General features: G+C 44.6%; 1 protein-coding gene across 2 annotated transcripts in view; it reads left to right on the top strand.

Annotated features, from left to right (window-relative positions):
• The first annotated feature begins 5,459 nt into the window (after positions 1-5,459).
• TYSND1 (trypsin domain containing 1) overlaps positions 5,460-18,451 on the top strand; it is a 32,242-nt gene continuing 19,250 nt past the window's right edge. The window contains exons 1-4 of one of the 2 annotated variants that reach the window (XM_024201863.3): positions 5,460-6,667; positions 8,960-9,090; positions 10,295-10,480; positions 12,279-12,520. In XM_024201863.3, the coding sequence (XP_024057631.2) occupies positions 5,508-6,667; positions 8,960-9,090; positions 10,295-10,480; positions 12,279-12,496 (1,695 nt within the window). In that variant the 5' untranslated portion in view covers positions 5,460-5,507 and the 3' untranslated portion in view covers positions 12,497-12,520. Of the gene's footprint in view, positions 6,668-8,959; positions 9,091-10,294; positions 10,481-12,278; positions 13,744-18,451 lie in introns of those variants that run through there. The other variant, XM_029911337.1, reaches the window with a different exon arrangement.

The following is an 18,451-nucleotide window of genomic DNA, read 5'->3' as shown; positions in this document are numbered from 1 at the left end:
CACTGGTGTAGCGGATCTATCTGCCTGCCTTTTAGACTATCGGATGATTAACATTCTAATTTGCTGTGATGTGTCCCCATTAGGCTGTACACCAATCAGGGTCACAGAAATGAGGCTTCTATGGGGTGTGCTTATCACTTCACACCTGTTAAAAGGGTTTGAATGAAGTGTCTTTCAATCTTGTTCAGAAACTAACATCAAGGTTAGAGTGTTCATTAATTTGGTGCAAAGACACTGTCACAAACCTGGCCTTCACTACAGTGATTCCACTAACCAGCTGAAGACTTCTGATTTTGTTGCTCAGACAAAAACACTGCAGTGTTACCATTAGAATCTAGGGTCAACTTATACTTGGCTCATGAATAAGAATGGTTGATTTTAGGCTAGTTCCTGCTGATCAACATAAGATCTGGCAACTTTGATTATCTGTAACTGTGTGCTGCCGTTCTATTCTTAGTGTTTAGAAACTATTTAGAAAGTTAGTACCCTAACATAGCAAAGCCTTCTGTGAAAGTGGTGTGCCCACCACTGGAGAAAGGGAACAACAGTGAATAACACTCATCTGTTCTGTGCATCTGTAGATAAATATTGTTCCCTGAAATGTATTGCTGTAAAGTTTAATATATATTTCAGAAATTTGGGTACAGATAGTGTTAGTGTATCTAGATAATTCTTCAGTCTTTTAGCTAAGCACTTACTCTTATTCCTGGAAAAGTGAAATCATGCATATTTTTGCAAAGGAAGTTCATCTGTATCCAGAGCATTTTATTAAAGTTTTTTTAATTTAAAAAAAGTCCAGACTGGATGATTGGGTTCTGGAATTCTCTATATAAATGGTGAGGAAGACTGCATGTGGGATTATAAAACTGTTTGTGGGAATGTGGAGAATGGAAAAACTGAAGACTTTGATAAACAGATGTGAAAGTCACATTAGGGAATGGGAATCCTAGTGCACAAGGCTCTTGCCAGTCCAAACGTGAGAAAATCAGATGCGAATATCTAGGCTCAAATCATTAAAGGATGTCAGATGTAAATAACACTTTACAGAATCAACAAGGAGTCCGGTGGCACCTTAAAGACTAACAGATTTATTTGGGCATAAGCTTTTGTGGGTAAAAAACCCACTTCTTCAGATGCAACAGAATGCAAATGAGGATGTTGGAGCTTACATTTTAGCTCAAGACAAATTAGGTAATCATTCAAACCCGGCTGGGAACAGTGCTATTGGGAGGTCAGTTATGATGGCTTTGTAAAGATCTTATAGGAGAAGATGCATTCTCCACTGGAAGGATGCTTGAAGTGTGGCCATGGTTCGAAAAGGCACAAAGATGAGTGTGAGACAAAAGGACCTCTTAAGAATGAAGCTTAGAAAGCGAAATGAAAACAAAGAATGAGGAAGAGGATGGGTTGGAAAAAGCATAGGCCAGTGAAGTGATTCAAAGGTACAGTGTTCATAGTGCAAAACAGTTACATAAATGGTCACGATTGGACTAACACACTTTGTGTGAATGAACTGTGGTGCAATACCAGATCTGTGTTGGTAGCTTATATAGTACCTGTCTGTATTGTACATGACTCTGTGGTATTAGTCTGTCACTCTCATGAGCAGTAAAATTCACCAGCTTCCTGGTCTTAAATATATTAAAAGAATTTCCTGACTTAGTGAGACTTCACCAATGTAAAATGAAAGCAATGTAAATAAGTGAATCAGGTATGGAAAATATCTATTACTGCTCCTACTCCATCTTCTTGATAGTACAGGTTGTTCAGTATTTGGTCATCTACTTTTAAATGGGCTAGGCAGTGTGGCTTCCACTTCCTTTGAGATTAATTGCAAGAGAGATTTTCTTGACTTTATTTCTCCTGCTTCTATTCCTCTTATTATGCAAATTCTTTTCATGTGGGGTTTACATCCCTCAAATGTATGTAGACTTATATAAATACATTTGAATTTCTTTTTTGTAAACAACAAACTCTTTATCTAGTTTAGCCTTCCATAGGCAGAATTTATGGTCTGGCAAATTATTGGTGAAGAGGAAGAAAATGAACGGATTCTCATTATTTTACTGCTCTCCCTTCACTTACTGCTCTACCCAGAAGATAGACAATGTGCATTCCTTCTAACTTACTGTCCTTCCCTTAAGACTTTCAGTCTTGGTGTCTTCTAGGTTTTTTTCTCTCACTGAAACATTAAAATATTCCAAGTTTTTAATCCTGATCAAGTAATATGTTACAACTAATGTTCTCAAGGCATTTTAAAATGAAATAACTGCATTTTCTGTTTATCTAGTGACACGTTCAAGAGATTTGGGTCTGAGTTGTTCCCATCCTGGTTTCATCTATAAGCTCAGGTTGCAAGCTAACTCCTGGCTAAGCAAGAGCTCTGTTACGCTGTGGCTTCTCAAGGGAGGCTTGGCAAGATGGTGAATACAAAAGGAAGCTTGCAGATTGTGTTGTACTGGGAAAAACTGGCAGAGTAGTAAGAACTCTGCCTCTATTTTCTCTCCTGGATTGAAAATGTCTGGGTGGTCTTGCTCTGGAGATAGCAATAACCGTATGCTTTAGTCTATGCTGAGACTTTTAAAGGTTTCACAGCTCAAGATCTTACAAAAGCCTTCCCTACTACAAGTGTCGTACTAACATTTCCCTAACATGTATTCTAACTTTTAGAAGAGGCAACAGTGGGTGAGAATCCTACAGTAATATGATAAAAAGCAAGCTCTTCTGGATTAGTGGGAATTAATGCTTGGGGCCTGTCTATGCTATTTTCATCCACCTCACTAGTGAAAACCCCTAGCCTACACCCACTGCACTGGTATAAAATTACTTACACTGGTGCAGATTACCTGGTTTGAAGGCTAGTCAAGTCATACTGGTTCTGTGTTTACACAGAGACTTACACTGGTGTAGCTGCATGCACGCACACAAAAATCCAGTGCAGGGAAGCCTTTGTAATGGCAAACAATGTGACTGCCTCAAATAGACTCTCAACAGCAAGCATCTTAAAGCCTTTTAAAATGCTGTAGTCTGGTATATTTTTAGACTAGAACTCTAATTTTAGCCCTTGAAATACTATATGAATTATGCTAAGAATAGCTAGAGAAACATTTTCACTGGGTTTCATGCGCCAAGGTAGGAGCAGAGCTCTTTATTGGGATAGAAAAGAGGGACATACTGGTCACATTCTTTCAGGAAGTGATGTTAAGTATTTATTCAATGCTCCTCCACAATTCTAGCAATATCAACCCTCTTCAGTAACTGAGACTGTATTAATTCCCCCTCCCCCCTATCACTAATCATTGTTCAGCTACTGCTTGCTGTAGTTTTTTTGTGGGTCAAGGGCTTGATTATTTCACTTGTGTTACCTCTGGAGGAGGGACCCATCATCAGTTTAATCCTCTGGTTACTAGGGTGTTTAGTAAATGTTTCAAGTTGTTTGTGAGGAGGTGGATGGAGTTAGGTGTACCTTTTGGGTTTTGGGGGGCCTCTCCCTCAGCCTAAGGGGAGGAGCTACTGAACCCAGGGCTCAAACAAACTCAGAAGCAACTAATGACAAAGTGGATCAGGAGTGATGGTCAAAGGTTCAAAATAGAGGATCCAGAAGGGGACACCTAGCAGAGAACCCTGGACAGCACCCACTGCTCCTCAAAGGTGCCTACGGAGCCAGTGGAGGTAGCCCAAAGCAACTCTGCCCAGATATGCGAACCAAGAGAGGAGCAGAAATAGGCCCCACGGTCACTGAGCACCGCGCCATCCAGCATCCTCCTCCTGGTGGAATAGATGGCCACCTTGGCCAGTGCTAGCAGGAGGCTGACAAGGAGGTCTCATGACTTCCTGGGGCCACGAATGGGGTGTGCATAAATAAAAGTATGAGGAAAAGTGCAGCCAGAACTGAACGAGACAGCTGTGTAAAAATCAGAAAAGGGGCTGCACTCTGGTTCACTTGAGGTAGATATGCACCACCAGGGTCTCCCTCATGCTGGAGATGGTACAGGTGTTGGGGAGGGGGGTGGACTGTGCTAAAGAAGTACACACCTATGCTCATGGCTCCATGAAGGAGCTGCCAACTAATATCCCTGGCAGGCCCTAGGACCAGGGTGGAATACTGACTTGCCCACTCAGTATAACATGCAAAACATTGACTATTTAAAGGTCACAAAATATCAGTCTGCTGACCTATTCACTTAACTTCTTTCCCTTAGGTGTTGCAGGATCAGGGTCTTTATCCTTACTGCGTATGTTAGGAGTCAATCCATCTGGTATATCTTCTAGAAGGAAATATTTTCAGCAGCTTTTAAAAAAGGAGATTTTACCCTCAGGAAAGCCTCTCATTGTGCAAAAACAAGGCACCAACCAATAAAAACAAAAGGTGGGAAAAGTAAAGCTGACACAAGGAACTCAAGGCCACAGGAGATTATTGAGGTCAGAATCTTGCTGAGATTTTGGCATGGGTGGGATGTGTATGTGGATCACAAGAACACCCAGAGAGCCAAGGAGTGCGAGGTAGTATTTTATTGGACCAAGTTCTGCTGGGGGAAGACACAAGCTTCCCACCTTCACAGAGTTCTTCGGAGTGTTGTGAAGCTCAAACGCTTGTCCCTGGCCCCTGCAGGCTGCTGCAGGGCAGGGGGAGCCAGGCTCCCCTTGTATCACGCGTATCTCGCCCCTCCCTGGCAATTCGCGCCCCCCAGCTACCCGTGGCCCGAGGTCCGCGCCACGCTGGAGCCGGGATGGCGCCCGGCGGAGGCGGCGCGAGGTGCCACGTTGCAATGCGGGAAGCAGCCGGCGAATGGCTGTGCCGGCTCCCAGCAGGCAGCGCGCCGTCAGGGGTGGCCTCCCGCGGACACTCGCCCCGCCCCACGCAAGGCCCGCAACTGCGACCGGGCCCAGCGCAGAGTTAGGCCTGGGGCAGCCACCCGCAGCGTAGGAGCCTGAGTCACGCCGACCAATCCCCGCTCGCTCGCGGACGGGGCGGCCAATAAAATGAAACCCTTGGGGCTCACGTGAGTAGAGGGCGGAGTTAGTAGGGCTGGAACGCTGGCTCTGCGGGTCTGGAGGGTGGGCGCTCAGTGCTGGGGCCGCGTGCGTGGCGGGCGCTAATCCCCCCCTCCGGGAGGTGACTGGCTAGTGCTCCTGGCTCTCGTGCCGCAGCCAGCCTGTCCTGCGGGAGTCCCCGGGGCGCGCGGCCCGGACAGTCCGTGCGCCTGGGGCTCTGGTACCTGCTCCCGCAGCGCCCCAGCTGTGGCGCGTCTAGTTCCTCTGCCCACGTAGGCGGGGCTGTCGCTTCTGTGTGGCCCCCACGCCGCCCCTCCGGCGGGCCCATCTCTGCTCGTAGCGGGCGCTATTGCTGCCCGGTGACCTCCCCAGCGCCCTGTCCCACGCACACGCCACCCGCGCCTCTGCAGGGGAGGCTGCTGCTGCGCCTTCCATCTCTACCTTACACCCGTCCGGTGGGGGGAGGGGTCTAGTCCTTGCAGGCAGCTTCCGTGTCCAAGCCTGGGACTGCGATGATGCTGCTGTCTGGGGACAGGGCTTGCTGTGTCATTAGTGCTTCCAGTGGGAATTCCGTGGGGACCCCAGCTCGGGGATCCTGGAGCTGTAGTGGGGTCATCTTGAGCCAGAGTCCAGGGATTGTGGTCTGCCACGGAGCCATCTTCTCTCCTTTCCTCTTGGAGGAGGTGATAGCAGCAGAGCAGGGCATATGGTCCCAGTGCAGCGTCCTGCTGGCGAACAGCTTCTCCCCAGATATTCAGATCCAGGTTCTCTGGACTGCAGAAAGCAGAAGCAAAGGGAATGGTAAGGGTGTGTTGGGCAAAGATTTGGGGGCCTGCAGCCCAGCTCTGGGGTTCAATCCCCTTTCAAACCAACCGGGATCTCCTGGCACCCTCAGGCAGCATGAGGCCAAGCTCCTTATGATGGTGCCCTGCCCAGAGTTCCAGGACACCTTCTCCAAAGTCTTCACCCGTGCTGAGCAGTGGCATTTCTGTAGGAGTGAAGATGAGCAGGAGCATGGAGCACTCTTGGATGATTTGCGCTATCTGCATTGGTTTGCCTTGCTGGAGATCCCAGACCTCAACTCACCTGGTATAGCTCAAGTAAGCTGTGTGCTGGCTGAGTCATTGAGGAAAGGTGACATGCTGTTTGCCTGTGGTTCCCCTTTTGGTTCATTTTGCCCAGACATTTTCATTAACACTCTTAGTAAAGGGATAGTGAGTAACCTAGCTGGAGAAGGCAATGTCCTTATTCTGACTGATGCTCGTTGCTTGCCTGGCACCGAAGGAGGAGGGGTCTTTGGGTTCTCTGAAGATGGTTTTAACCTAGTTGGAATAATTGTGGCTCCGCTTTGTTGGAAGGCCAATGAGTGGGTTGGATTGACGTTGGTTTGTTCAATTGGCCATATCCTGGAGAATGTCAGGAGTGCCTTGGTTGGGTCTGGAAGTTCTATGAAAACCTGGTGGCCTCATGTGCAATTGGTTGCTAAGCCTGTTGGGAAAATGGCAGTCAGCCCTGGGCCCGCACAGCATCTCCTGTCTGCAGTGGTGTTGGTGGAATGTGGTCAAGTCTGGGGATCTGGCGTGCTGGTCAGTTCAAGGCTAGTGTTGACCTGTCGACATGTGGTGAATGAAGCCTCGGGTGTCTGTGTAAGGGTACAGCACAGCCCTGAAAAGTAAGTCTTGATTCTTGTTTTTGTTTATCTTTGTTTAATAGTCAGTAAGTAGGACAATGCAATTGACGTGGTAATGCAATAATCTGCGAAGTGCCATACACTGCAGCCTATAGCCTCTTCCTTAAATGACCGCGTTGAAGTTTCTAATAAAACTCTTCTGCATCTCCTAACAAACACTGCCATCCAAATATTTGAGCAACCTGGCAGTTCTGGATAATAGGTGTGAAATGGCCAGCATGTTCCATATCAAACACTAACTGACCCAACCACGCGTATACCCAGCATTGATTTGCCATGCCATTCATGGCCCTTTCTGAACCTATACAGTATGGGCCAGGGTCAGTGTCCAGCCAGCCTTCAAACCTGGGGCTAACGAGAGGATCCCACATTTTGGATGTGCCAAAGACGGAGAATATCACGCATCACTCACAACTGCCCTTTGACCAGATGTGATGGTTGTCTGAGGCCTCTGCACTTTGCTGATGAGGCTGTTGCAATTTAGCTTGGCAACCTCTACATTTGATAAGGTATCAAACACTTATATCACTATTCTCTGCATCTCTTTTATACATTCTTCCAGAGGTCAAATATGTTCTATGAATTAAAATTACTGTCTGTCCCTGGTGTTTATCAATATGGTTCTCACCTGATCACATATTTTAGCCTAATGTGTGAAGGGATACTATATTCAAAAATCTACTTGGCTTTACACTTAAAACAATTACACTGTATAGCAAGCAGTGCAAATCACAAATTTCAGAGAAGCATGCAAGACAAAACTTGCACAGTATGCTATGAACTAACCAAACAAGCCATGTATTAACCTGGAGAAATTTCAGTATTCTGTAAACAACTTGTTGCCGAAGCTCTTTAACTAAAAGCACTTTGGATTAAGAGGAAGTTATCATTTATGTTATGAAGTTCACTTTGGGACTGCAGCAGTGGGAAGGTTCAAAATTGAAGACTCCCGGCTAATACCTTATTCATGGGCCCCAGGCAGATTGCTACTGAAAGAGTGAGCATCTCTAGAACCCTGCACAGATACAAAATTTGTATCCGCATCTCATCTGCGGACCATGTTTGTGGATATCCACAGATTTGCAGGGCTCTAAGCATCTCCTGTCCCTCTCTAGTACCTCCAACACCCAAATTGGGAGTAGCATAGATGGCCTGTAGGGAAAACCGCCTAGAGGTGCAACTGGAGGGTGGGAGGGGAATCAAACTCAGATGTAGGGAAGAATGAGGCTGCAATCCTCAAAACTACAAGAGAGCTTCTGCAAACCCCCTGTGGTAGAGAAGGTGAGTTATTTAGAATGTCTGTACAAAAGTGACTCTCCTGATAGATTTGCATGCAACTTTTTAGACTTTGTTCTGAATCAAGCTCCTGTTGTAGTCAGTATGTCAGTAATAGTGATCGCTGCTTGGACTATTAACACGTGTCTGACTGGGAGTCAGTCCAAGATCAGAGGCTCACTCTGAAGAGTTTCCATTCTCTGACCAGGTCCCTATCTCGTGGTCATACCTGTTGCAGATGGCATTCTTAATATCCCTTTTTTGTGTCTTATTTTTCTAATCCAAGAAGGCAGACTCTCTGCTAGTGTGACTCTAAGTTGAATTTTATGTCTTATCCTGTTGAGTGATGCATTCCTTCCCCTGCTTCCTGTTCTAAATGTTTCTTCATACATCTGGGGTGCAGTCTCGGGTAGGTGACGTTCCAGGGTGCTGGATCTAAGGACGCTTTGTCAGGTGGTTTAAAACGATCCCTTCCCTGTTGCCTTCAAAAGAGCTTTACTATTTTCAGTGCAACCTAATGCCATTGCGTCCCACCTGATAACCAGTGCAAGGGATACAGGGGACTGCCTCAGCACTTCTAAAGAGGAGCTGAGGCAGCAGCAGTAAAAGAATCTGAAGGTCAGCTGAGAACTGAGGGCACTGGGCAGGAGACAGTCGGGCCCTGCAGGATGTGGTACTGGGACAAGTAGGGGACCACATGGATTGCTGAGGTGATGGGATGTGTCACACATGGGGCATTTAATCTGCTTGGACCAGCTTTGTTTTACCTACACCATATTGGTATATGAGGATTTCTTGGGATTGTGTGACACTGATAAGTGTTGGAGAGTTAAATCCTGCTTCCTTGCGAGTGAACTTTGCCACAAAATGGCTGAAGTCAGTTAATTTGGAGGCCTGGACCTGATGTACAACATCTTACTAGATTTGGAGTCTGTATTCCTTTCCAAAACTATCATTTTCAGACTTATACTGAAAAACTCTGTTTGTATTTGCTCTTAGGGGCTGTGTCCTTAAAGGGAAAGTGGTGTTTACTACAAACGATGATTCTCCCTATGACATAGCAGTGGTAGAACTAGAAGAAAGCTTACTCTGTTTTGCAAAACCTGTTTTAGCTACCAAGTTTGGTGCAGGTAACTATTCTTCTATTTACTGTCCTGCTTGTAGCTTCACTGGTCATGGGTTGGATGTCTCACTGGTAACTCAAACTCCAAGGGCCTGAATCCTCATCTGGAGAAGGGAAAGCTCAAAGAGCTGTGTGATTATGATTGTCTGGTTATGCTTACCTTTAGAACAAGGGTTCGCATGACCAAGATTTGCAGTTGCACCCAAGGCCAAGACTTGTGCTACAGTACTAAGGGAAGTGCTGCACTTGACACCTTAATTCAATGGTAGGAAGAGGTGGTACCCTGCAAGATGGCAAGCAAGACATTTAACAAATGTCCCCTCTTCTTTGGCTGGTCAAGTGACAGATCAAAAGACTGGGGTTATGTTTTAAAGTTAGTGGCCTGGGCAGCATTCCCTCCAAGTAAAACACTTTCCGGTGTCCAAAACTGTGAGTGCTATCACTAAGCATAGTGTGCTGCATCCTCACATGCAGTCATTATGTTACTGGGTTCAAGCCCTGTAAAGTGCAAAGTAGAGGAAGAGAACACAGATGTGACATACTTGATCTTCACTAAAGATTTGGTAAAATACCATATCAAATGTTTGCATCCACTTTTAGCTTGGATATGTATGCTGTCACGTGACCTGAAAACTGGCTGAAGGACAGTAAACAATAGAAGTTGTGGAGAGCGCATGTCTTATAGTTTATGGTAGGGATCAGTTTTACATCTGCAGGGCAGTGAAAACTTTCGTGTCTTGCCCACAGCATGGTGATGCGCTGTATACTACTGGAAGCAATCGATAGTATAATGTTAGTGTAGCAATCTGGAATAAACTGTGAAAACAAACATGAACAGAAGAAGAATAAAACGGGATCTAGGACAGTTACAAATCTGGACAGAAAATAAGAACTACAGATGTCCTTGCTGTGGCTGGTGGGGGAGATTTTCAAAGGTACAGATGGCAGTTAAGCACCTAATTGCCATTTGTGCTCTCGAAAATTTTCACCAGTGACTCTTCAAGTGTGGCTGACACCTCATTAGACAACAAACATTCTACGTCCAGATCACATTCTGCATTCTCTTTTTCCTGACTTCTTCCATTACATGTAACAATTGTCTAAGAGCTCATCCACTGCTGCTGCTTATTTACTACATGAATTCACCTTTTTATTTACCTCCCCTCCCCTGAACCACCTGATTCTTGCTGCTGTTTGTCTCCTCCATGCAGGAGAAGAAGTGAGTGTTGTTGGCTTTGGTGTGTTCGGCCAGAGCTGCGGCCCATCAGTGACATCAGGAATCTTGTCAGTTGTGATCACGGTGGATGACAAGCCAGTGATGCTTCAGACAACCTGTGCGATTCATGGTGGCTCGAGTGGGGGGGCCCTCTTCTCTACAAACAGCGGAAAGCTCCTTGGTAAATAAACTGAGATGAAGCATATTATCTCCCTTCCCCTCACCCCACCCCACCCCAAATGAGGGGAATGGCCAGTCATGTAATGAATCATCACGGCTGGATGCTGTTAGGTGCTTTCTCTGTTCCCCTGACCTCCCCGTTCAGGAGAGAGCTTTTTTCTTTTACAAAGATTATACACATTATGGCCACCATCACAGAAAAGGTAGGACAAGGGGATGATACTCGAAGCTTCTGTAATGCTTTCCATTTTAGGGTTTCAGAATGTGTCACAAAAATTAACCCTCACAATGCATATTTAGTGTAAGATTATTTCCTTCTTACCAATGGGAAGACTGAGATACAGATTGTCATGTAGGTCACACATACGCTCAACAGAGGTAGGAATAGGATCTGGGGCTCCTGATTCCCAGTCTTGTTTTACCCACTAGATGATACTTTGTCACTTGAACTTGATGCTCCCCTTTCATTGTGACTAGCTGAAACCTTTCTTATCAAGGGCCTAAGCAAGTTAATACACTCCGTTGAATACATAGTTGAAATCCTGGTTCTGGTAACCAGGAAAAAGATTTTTGGGGGTCTCTTGTTATCTCTCTGTGCATATCTCAAATGATACAGTTCAATACATTTGGTAGCCTTTAATGAAAGAGCTTGCATAGGACATTTTCACTGCATTTTCAGAGTAGGTGGGGGCAGGGGACTGTCCAAGGCTGGAGTAGCTACTGAAGTTCCAAGCCAGGACTGGGGAATGCTAGTAGAGTTGTGCTGGAAGAATTGCATGGATCCTGCCTGCACTGAGCTGGACTACATAACTATTCCTCTCATCCTCCACATCCCGAGGTTGCAATCTAGCAAAGCATGTGCTTAACTATAAGCATTTGAATACTTCTGTTGCGTAGGACTACTTACATCAAGTACTGAAGTGCTTTGCTGGAATGGGGCCTAAAATTGCCAGTCAGTCTCCCCACAAGAGGGGGGGAAATCAGGTGTGTTTGTTTTTGTTGTTGTTGTTTTTTTTAAATATATCGTGTTTAGTCAGTGTAGAGCCCATCAGAAAGGGTCTTGCAGGGCTGTTTGAAGTGCTGATGGCATGTGCTGGACAATGAGATGGAGCTAGGAGATCCTTCCCTGTATACTGTTATAACCACAAAACTCAATAGCAAATTGTTGCTGCTGTGGGATACCTGATTCTTTAGTATGACTATTTTATCAGTAGAAAGTGTGTATTCTGTCAAGGGCATGGTTCAGTACTCGTATCCTTTTTGTGTTAGCAATTCCCTTTTGGAAGCTAGAAAACAGAACACTATTTTCCCCTCAGTTATGTCCTCTTCAGAATGGCAAGCTTCTCTTATGAGGACACTACACTAGGACTTATACGAACTGGGCTCTATCCCCAGTTCTGGTATTGATTAAAATGTGTAGCATTTATGCTAAGGAACTTAAATATCTGTCTGTTTTCCCCATCTGAAAAAACGAAGTTAAAATACCTACCCACCTTTGCAAAATTCTTTCAGATGGTGCAGGTGTAAATAGCTATTTAAATGCTAACCATTATTATTTATCCTTCTTTGTATTTTGGAGTTTGAAATCTTACTCTGGCCTTTCTTTCTTTGCACTGATGGCCTAGATTTGGGGAGTAAGGTTGTCTGTGCTTGATACAAAGGAGCAAAGGACACGTTCTGCTTCTATCTAGGTCCTGCAATCTATCCGTTGTATGGAGACATGTTTTTAATGCTTAACTTCTTAAGCTACCAGAAAGTTCACAAACTTTGTCTCCTTTTTATTCTTCCCCCACATACAGGGATTGTGGCTAGCAACACAAAGGACAACAGTGTAGGAGCTACATACCCTCACCTGAACTACAGTGTTCCCATCACAGTTCTGCAGCCAGCAGTCTTGGAATACAGCCGTACTGGAGACCTGCATGGTTTCCAGGAGCTGAACAGGGCCAACGACAGAATCAGACTAGTGTGGCGGCTCCAAAGAAAGACCACAGAGGTACCACACTGCAAGCTATGAGGCTGCCCATCTCGGAGAAGAAAGGTAGAGCTCTCCTGTGAGCAGGATGTTCTAGGGGGAGGGTGACTTCACACAATTCAATGTTATATAATCTGTAGCTATATCGAATTTGCCATAAATTGTCCACGGTCTACCTGAAGGTATGGTGTCTCTGGGGCTGACCAGCTTTCCTGAAATCAGTGCTGTTAACATTGGCTCTGCCCAGTACAACAGCTGCTCATCTTTTGCTTTCACTCAGTTCAGCCAGAACCAATCAGAGTAGAACTATAGAAATGAACTGTAATGATTCCATGGGTCCCTGACCAGGCTGCATACTCTGCATTAGGTTAGTTCCCTGGATGATGGCATGCTCCTCTCCATCATTCCTGGAAGTGCTGTCCCCAGGAGTGCAATTCCCTTCAGCTGAAGACACTGACTGGCTATTCATTATTTGGATGTGCTGATGAGGCAAGAATAACTAATATGTATGGCCAGGCAATCAGTAAAGGGTGGTGACTTTCTGGAAGTACTTAGTGTCAGCAGGAGGGAGGTGAATGGCTCAGGATGCTGATGGTGCAAGGAACATAAGTAGGCGTCAAGGGGTTTTTTGGTTTTGTTTTTTGTCCCCTCTCCCCCCAATAACAAAATTGAAGCTATGGGATTGTATTGTGTGAGACGTCTAAAGTCCTATCTGGATGTAGCACTAACACAGATGGGAATAATCCTACAGTGGCAGAGGATCATCTGATGACTCTTCCATCTTTAATGTCTTCAGCTGTCGGTGAGAGAATTTGTAGTTCAGAGCACCTGTGTGTATTAGAGGCCCATAGGTGTCCTATGGATTAGCTAATCCTACACCATCTCTTATTGTTCAGCTCCTTCAGTGTTTTGGCAGTGAGTTATTTGGGGGTGGCGATGTTTTCTCTGTCTATTCAAGTCTGGTTTTAACTGCAGACTATGGAGTACTGGAAGGGAAATCAAAAGACTATTGCCCTGAAGAAAAGGCAAACATCAGGTCTAAATGTGAATGCATTTACCTTACACATTTCTACCATCTTTCTTTTCTCTTTTGCTACTTAAAATAAACTGTTGGTAAAGATTATGTTCCGACAAGAATTTTCAGTCTCTGGAAGTGTTCTCCTGTTCATGCCTTTACTTCCTATTACTGAAACTGATGCTACAAGTGTTGTTGTACCCCAAGGTGGACCAAAGCTACAAATTTTGGGAATGTCTGCATCTGGGGCTTTGAATCTGGTGGGGCCAGTTACTGGCAAAAGACTCCTCCAGATACAGCACTGATTCTTCCCTGTGGAAGTATGCAGAAGGAGAGTGCACATTGTAGAACACAGCTTTACTAATTGGGAGGGACTTCATGGTATTTGATCAAGTTTGCCCTATTATGTAATACACAAAAAAGCCTGAACTAAACATGTCTCCAAACACAGTGGAAACTTGTAGTGCCAAACTCCAATTTCATTTCTGCTCTCCAAGCTTTTATTTCTAAGAGCTAAATAATCTTGCCCAGAGATTAAATGCCTCCTGTGTCCACTGGGTGCCACTCATACTTCAGCACCTGCAGTGGGGACAAGATTTAGCAGCTTATCCTGATGCCAGTACTATTCATGTATTGTTTGTTTGTTTGTCAGTCAGTCAGGGAAGGGTACCCCTACTCGCCGTAGAAATCCTGCTTGCGGTTGCACTGGTACAACTGTCTGATTTGTGCATGACAGCAGGACCCTATTTCCTGATTAAACACACAAGAATGTGAACTTGGCCGCTAGTGATCTATTAGAAACTGAGCAAATTCATCAAATATGATGACTTAGAGGAGAGAGCCTCCGGCTGGCCTGATGAAGTGAAGCAGCGAAGCGTGCTCTTATGACCAACCCTCTATTCAAAGGCACTGGAGTAAAACTATTGAAGACTTTGACACTGGAGATGGGCCTGAGGTTCTTAGTTTGGATCTGGTTACAAAGTTCATGACTGTTCAGATCCAGGGTTTATGCTTCTAATTAAAGCAGTGTGTACACTCATGGGAGGGAGGGAATGCGTTGAAGTGTCTGATATAAAGGCTGGAAAGTCTGCACTGCAGAACCATTGTCTCTTGTCATTGCTGTGTCTGAAGTGTATTAGTAGAGTTCAGTTATTTGACTTATGATTGCAGCAAAACCTTTTCCAGTTGGGGGTTGTTGCTGTCATTGGATAGTATCTCTGACCTCATCTAATTCTCCCCCCACTGTAGCAGGGGCTGTGCATACAACAAAGTTGTTTGGAAGCAGACAGCTGCTTGTTAACTTATGATGAAATAAAGCTGGGTCATGCCAGCTGTTCCTACTGACTTCACGTACTACACAGTGGTGCGCACTCTGCAGTTGATTGTCTATGCAACTCTTAACTTTGGTTGCACAGGTTGGCCTAAGGTGGTAACGAGGCAGCAGGAAGCTGTATATTCTTGTTGTAGAATCCTTCCTCTCCTCTTCCAGATTGTGTACTATAGATCATCTGCCTGAAAGAAAAGGGGCAGCTTCCTATGATATCACTCATTGCTGACACTCCACTCCACTCCAATCTGAATTATCTGCTTGTGGGGATGTAGACAGATGGGTGTAAAAGCAATACTGAATCTATTGCTGTGATGCAGCTGGACTAAATTGGCTGCTTTTGTGGCTAGGTCCTATAGCAAGTTCGTATGCAGCCCGTTTATCTCTCAGCCTCCTGGAGTCACCTTGAGAAATATCCACTTGGGGCTTGATAGCCCTTAAGAAATGAAGACCTTAGTGTACAGCTGCTTTTTTTCTTTTTTTTTTTTTTTTGGCAGTTCATAAATGATCTGGTTTTTCTGTCACTTGAGCAATAAATATCTGACTTCAGCTCATTCTTCCTCTGTCATGCAGAAGAGGAATGAGTTTGTTTAAACAACAAATGTTCCTGGAGAAAAAAGGAATGTTCCTGAGCAGCATAGATGGCCTAGCCGTAGGCAGTCCTTTAAATCTTTCACAAGCAGAGAAGGGTAGATGCTGTCCAACCACAATGCTGGAGAGATTTGCATGCCTGAAAATAAAATCTGGACATTGCTTGCAATGTTCTTTTGATTTAATGAGCATTAACTTGCATTCATTCAGCAATCTCTGGTTGTAAAGTGGTTCTTGGCTGGGACAGTTATCATACGGTTACTGTACAGTTTGTGTAACTGTATGCCTGACTTAATTGCTTGGACAAATCAGGTAGTTAATAGAATCGTAGGACTGGAAAGGACATCAAGAGGTCTTCTAGTTCAGTCCCCTACACCCAAGGCAGGACTAAGACAATCCCTGACACGTGTTTGTCTAACCTGCTCTTAAAAATCTCCAATGATGGAGATTCCGCAACCTCCCTGGGTAATTTATTCCAGCGCTTAACTATCCTGACAGCTAGGAAGTTTTTCCTAATGTCCAACATCAACTGCCCTTGCTGCAATTTAAGCCCACTGCTTCTTGTGCTATCCTCAGAGGTTAGAGAACAAGTTTTGTCCCTCCTCTTGTAACAACCCTTTATTTACTTTGAAAACTGTTATGTCCCCCCTCTGTTTTCTCTTCTCCAGACTAAACAAACCCAATTTTTTCAGTATTCCCTCATAGGTTTTCTAGGACTTTCTCCCATTTGTCCACCTCTTTCCTGAAATGTGGTGCCCAGAATTGGATGCAATACTCCAGTTGAAGCCTAATCAGCACAGAGTAGTGGCAGAATTACTTCTCGTGTCTTGCTTACAACACTCCTGATAATAAATCCCAGAATGATGTTTGCTCTTTTTTTTTTTTTTTGCGCGCGCAACATTGTTACACTGTTCACACACACTTAGCTTGTGCTCCACTATGACCCCCAGATCTTTCTGCAGTACTCCTTTCTAGGCAGTCATTTGCCATTTTGTATATGTGTAACTGATTGTTCCTTCTTAAGCGGAGTATTTTGCATTTGTCCTTCTTGAGTTTCATCTGTTCTTCAGACCATTTCTCCAGTTTGTCCAGGTCATTTTGAATTTTAATCCTATCCTCCAAAGCACTTGCAACCCCTCCCAGTTTGGTATTGTCCACAGACTTTATAAGTGTACTCTCTATGCCATTATCTAAATCATTGATGAAGATATTGAATAGAGCTGGACCTAGAACTTATCCCTGCGGGACCCCACTTGATATGCCCTTTCAGCTTGACTGTGAACCACCGATAACTACTTTCAACCTTTTATGCACCCACCTTATAGTAGCTCTATCTAGTTTGTTTATGAGAAGGACATGCGAGACAGTATCAAAAGCCTTACTAAAATCAAGGTAATAGTACATTCAGATGTATCTAGTCATTTGTGGTAATTGCAGGCCACTGCATGCCTCAAGCGAGTGCGAACTGGGTTCCTATTGCTTCTCTGTACTGGATTTAATTTGTATTCCTTGAGCCTCTGGGTGCAGAGGCCTGGAATGGCAGATGCTTGGTCTTGGATTGATCAACACTGGCACTTCTGGGTTCCAGAGGAGTTCTACCCAGTCCCCTTCAGGCAGAAGGATTAGTGGGGAGAGGGGGCTCAGGGAGGCTATTTGAGTGTGGGGTTGGTTTTTTTTGGAGAGGGAGGGAGAATGTTGGGCCTTGACTATTACTGAGAAAAATGGAACTAGACAGTGGAAGACTCATATCCTTGAAATCCAAAAAAGATTTGTAAAGTTTTTTTTTCTTCTCAGAAGCGGTAAAATAAAATTCCTTTCTAATCAATTTGTCTTATATTTACTAAGCAATCTTTAAACCTTCTCTTCTTCACCCTGCTTCCCTCTGCTACCCAAAATCTTGAACTAAATACAACTTCTCTTGCACTATTGAAATAAGCAAAGCTTTTCCGTAGTACTGCACAATTCCTAACGTTTATAGTTAGGCACTGAGTTGTTTCCAATCACAATGTAGTTTTAAGGTCTTGTAGTTTAAGTTGCTTGTGTTCCTCTCTACAAGAGATACTCTCTTTAAAAAGGAAGTCTTCTCTAGCCCCATCTCTCCCTTCCCTAAGAAGGAAGGGTAATCGGTTTTTGCATGCTGATGGGTATGCATACATAGTCACCAGTACCATTTGCTGCCTTTAATTCAGAGAAGGGAAATCTAAATAGAAGCCAAAATTTATTTTTTAACTAGGTTTCCTTACAACCTCCACTTATTGAAATGTCAGGTGCATCCCTTTCAGCATGACTTATGTTACTTTGTCTCTTATAATCCTAGAAACTAACACCATCACTGTCCTGTTCCTGTAGACTAGACTTTTTTTTTCCCCCCCTCATATCTTTTGAATTTGTACTTTCCAGTGTCCATCTCCTAGAAGGTGCACATCTTTATGCAGGTACAGGAGCTCCGGATTTTGTGAATCATTCCGGCTCCCCTGCTACTCAATTCCAACAACACTCTCTCTCCAGGCTGAAAAGAGGTCCATGTATTCTATCACTTCTATCCAATAACATTTCCAGTGTGACTTTTTCTGAAGTCAACAGACACATCAGAATACCTCAGATCCACACGCTGAGGTGCAGGGAGGAACAGCTGGGTTGTGGCACTGTAGTGTTTCAAGCTTCCTGGTTCATGTAGCTGTGTTCCTGCTGTTGCTTCTGGCTCTAACGCTCAAGCTGTGTCCCTAGCATCCACATTTACTTGCTGGCTGGAGCCAAAGATGGTACCTAAATGGCTGGGCAAACGCAGCCCTGACCGAGAGCTCTGGAAAACCCCTCTTCCAGCATTCACCTGGCTCTGCCCCCTTTGTACAATCTTTGAGTGCCAGTGGGATGCTATGGGTGTGGCAGTGGCTATAGAGTCCATAAATGTGTATCTGTTCCAGGTGTAGGAGAACTTTTTGTTTAGCTGAACTATGGTGAAGGCTTATCCTCTGTAGGGCAGATGGGACAGCCCTGACCTTCTCCCATGTTAGCTTTGCACCACTCTCCATGCTGACTGCACAGCAGCTACATGTGATATACA

The sequence above is a fragment of the Terrapene carolina genome, unplaced genomic scaffold (genome assembly GCF_002925995.2).
Source record: "Terrapene carolina triunguis isolate 2854851 unplaced genomic scaffold, T_m_triunguis-2.0 Scaffold95, whole genome shotgun sequence".
Lineage (NCBI taxonomy): Eukaryota > Metazoa > Chordata > Testudines > Emydidae > Terrapene > Terrapene triunguis.
This window is presented reverse-complemented; position numbering and strand designations above follow the sequence as displayed.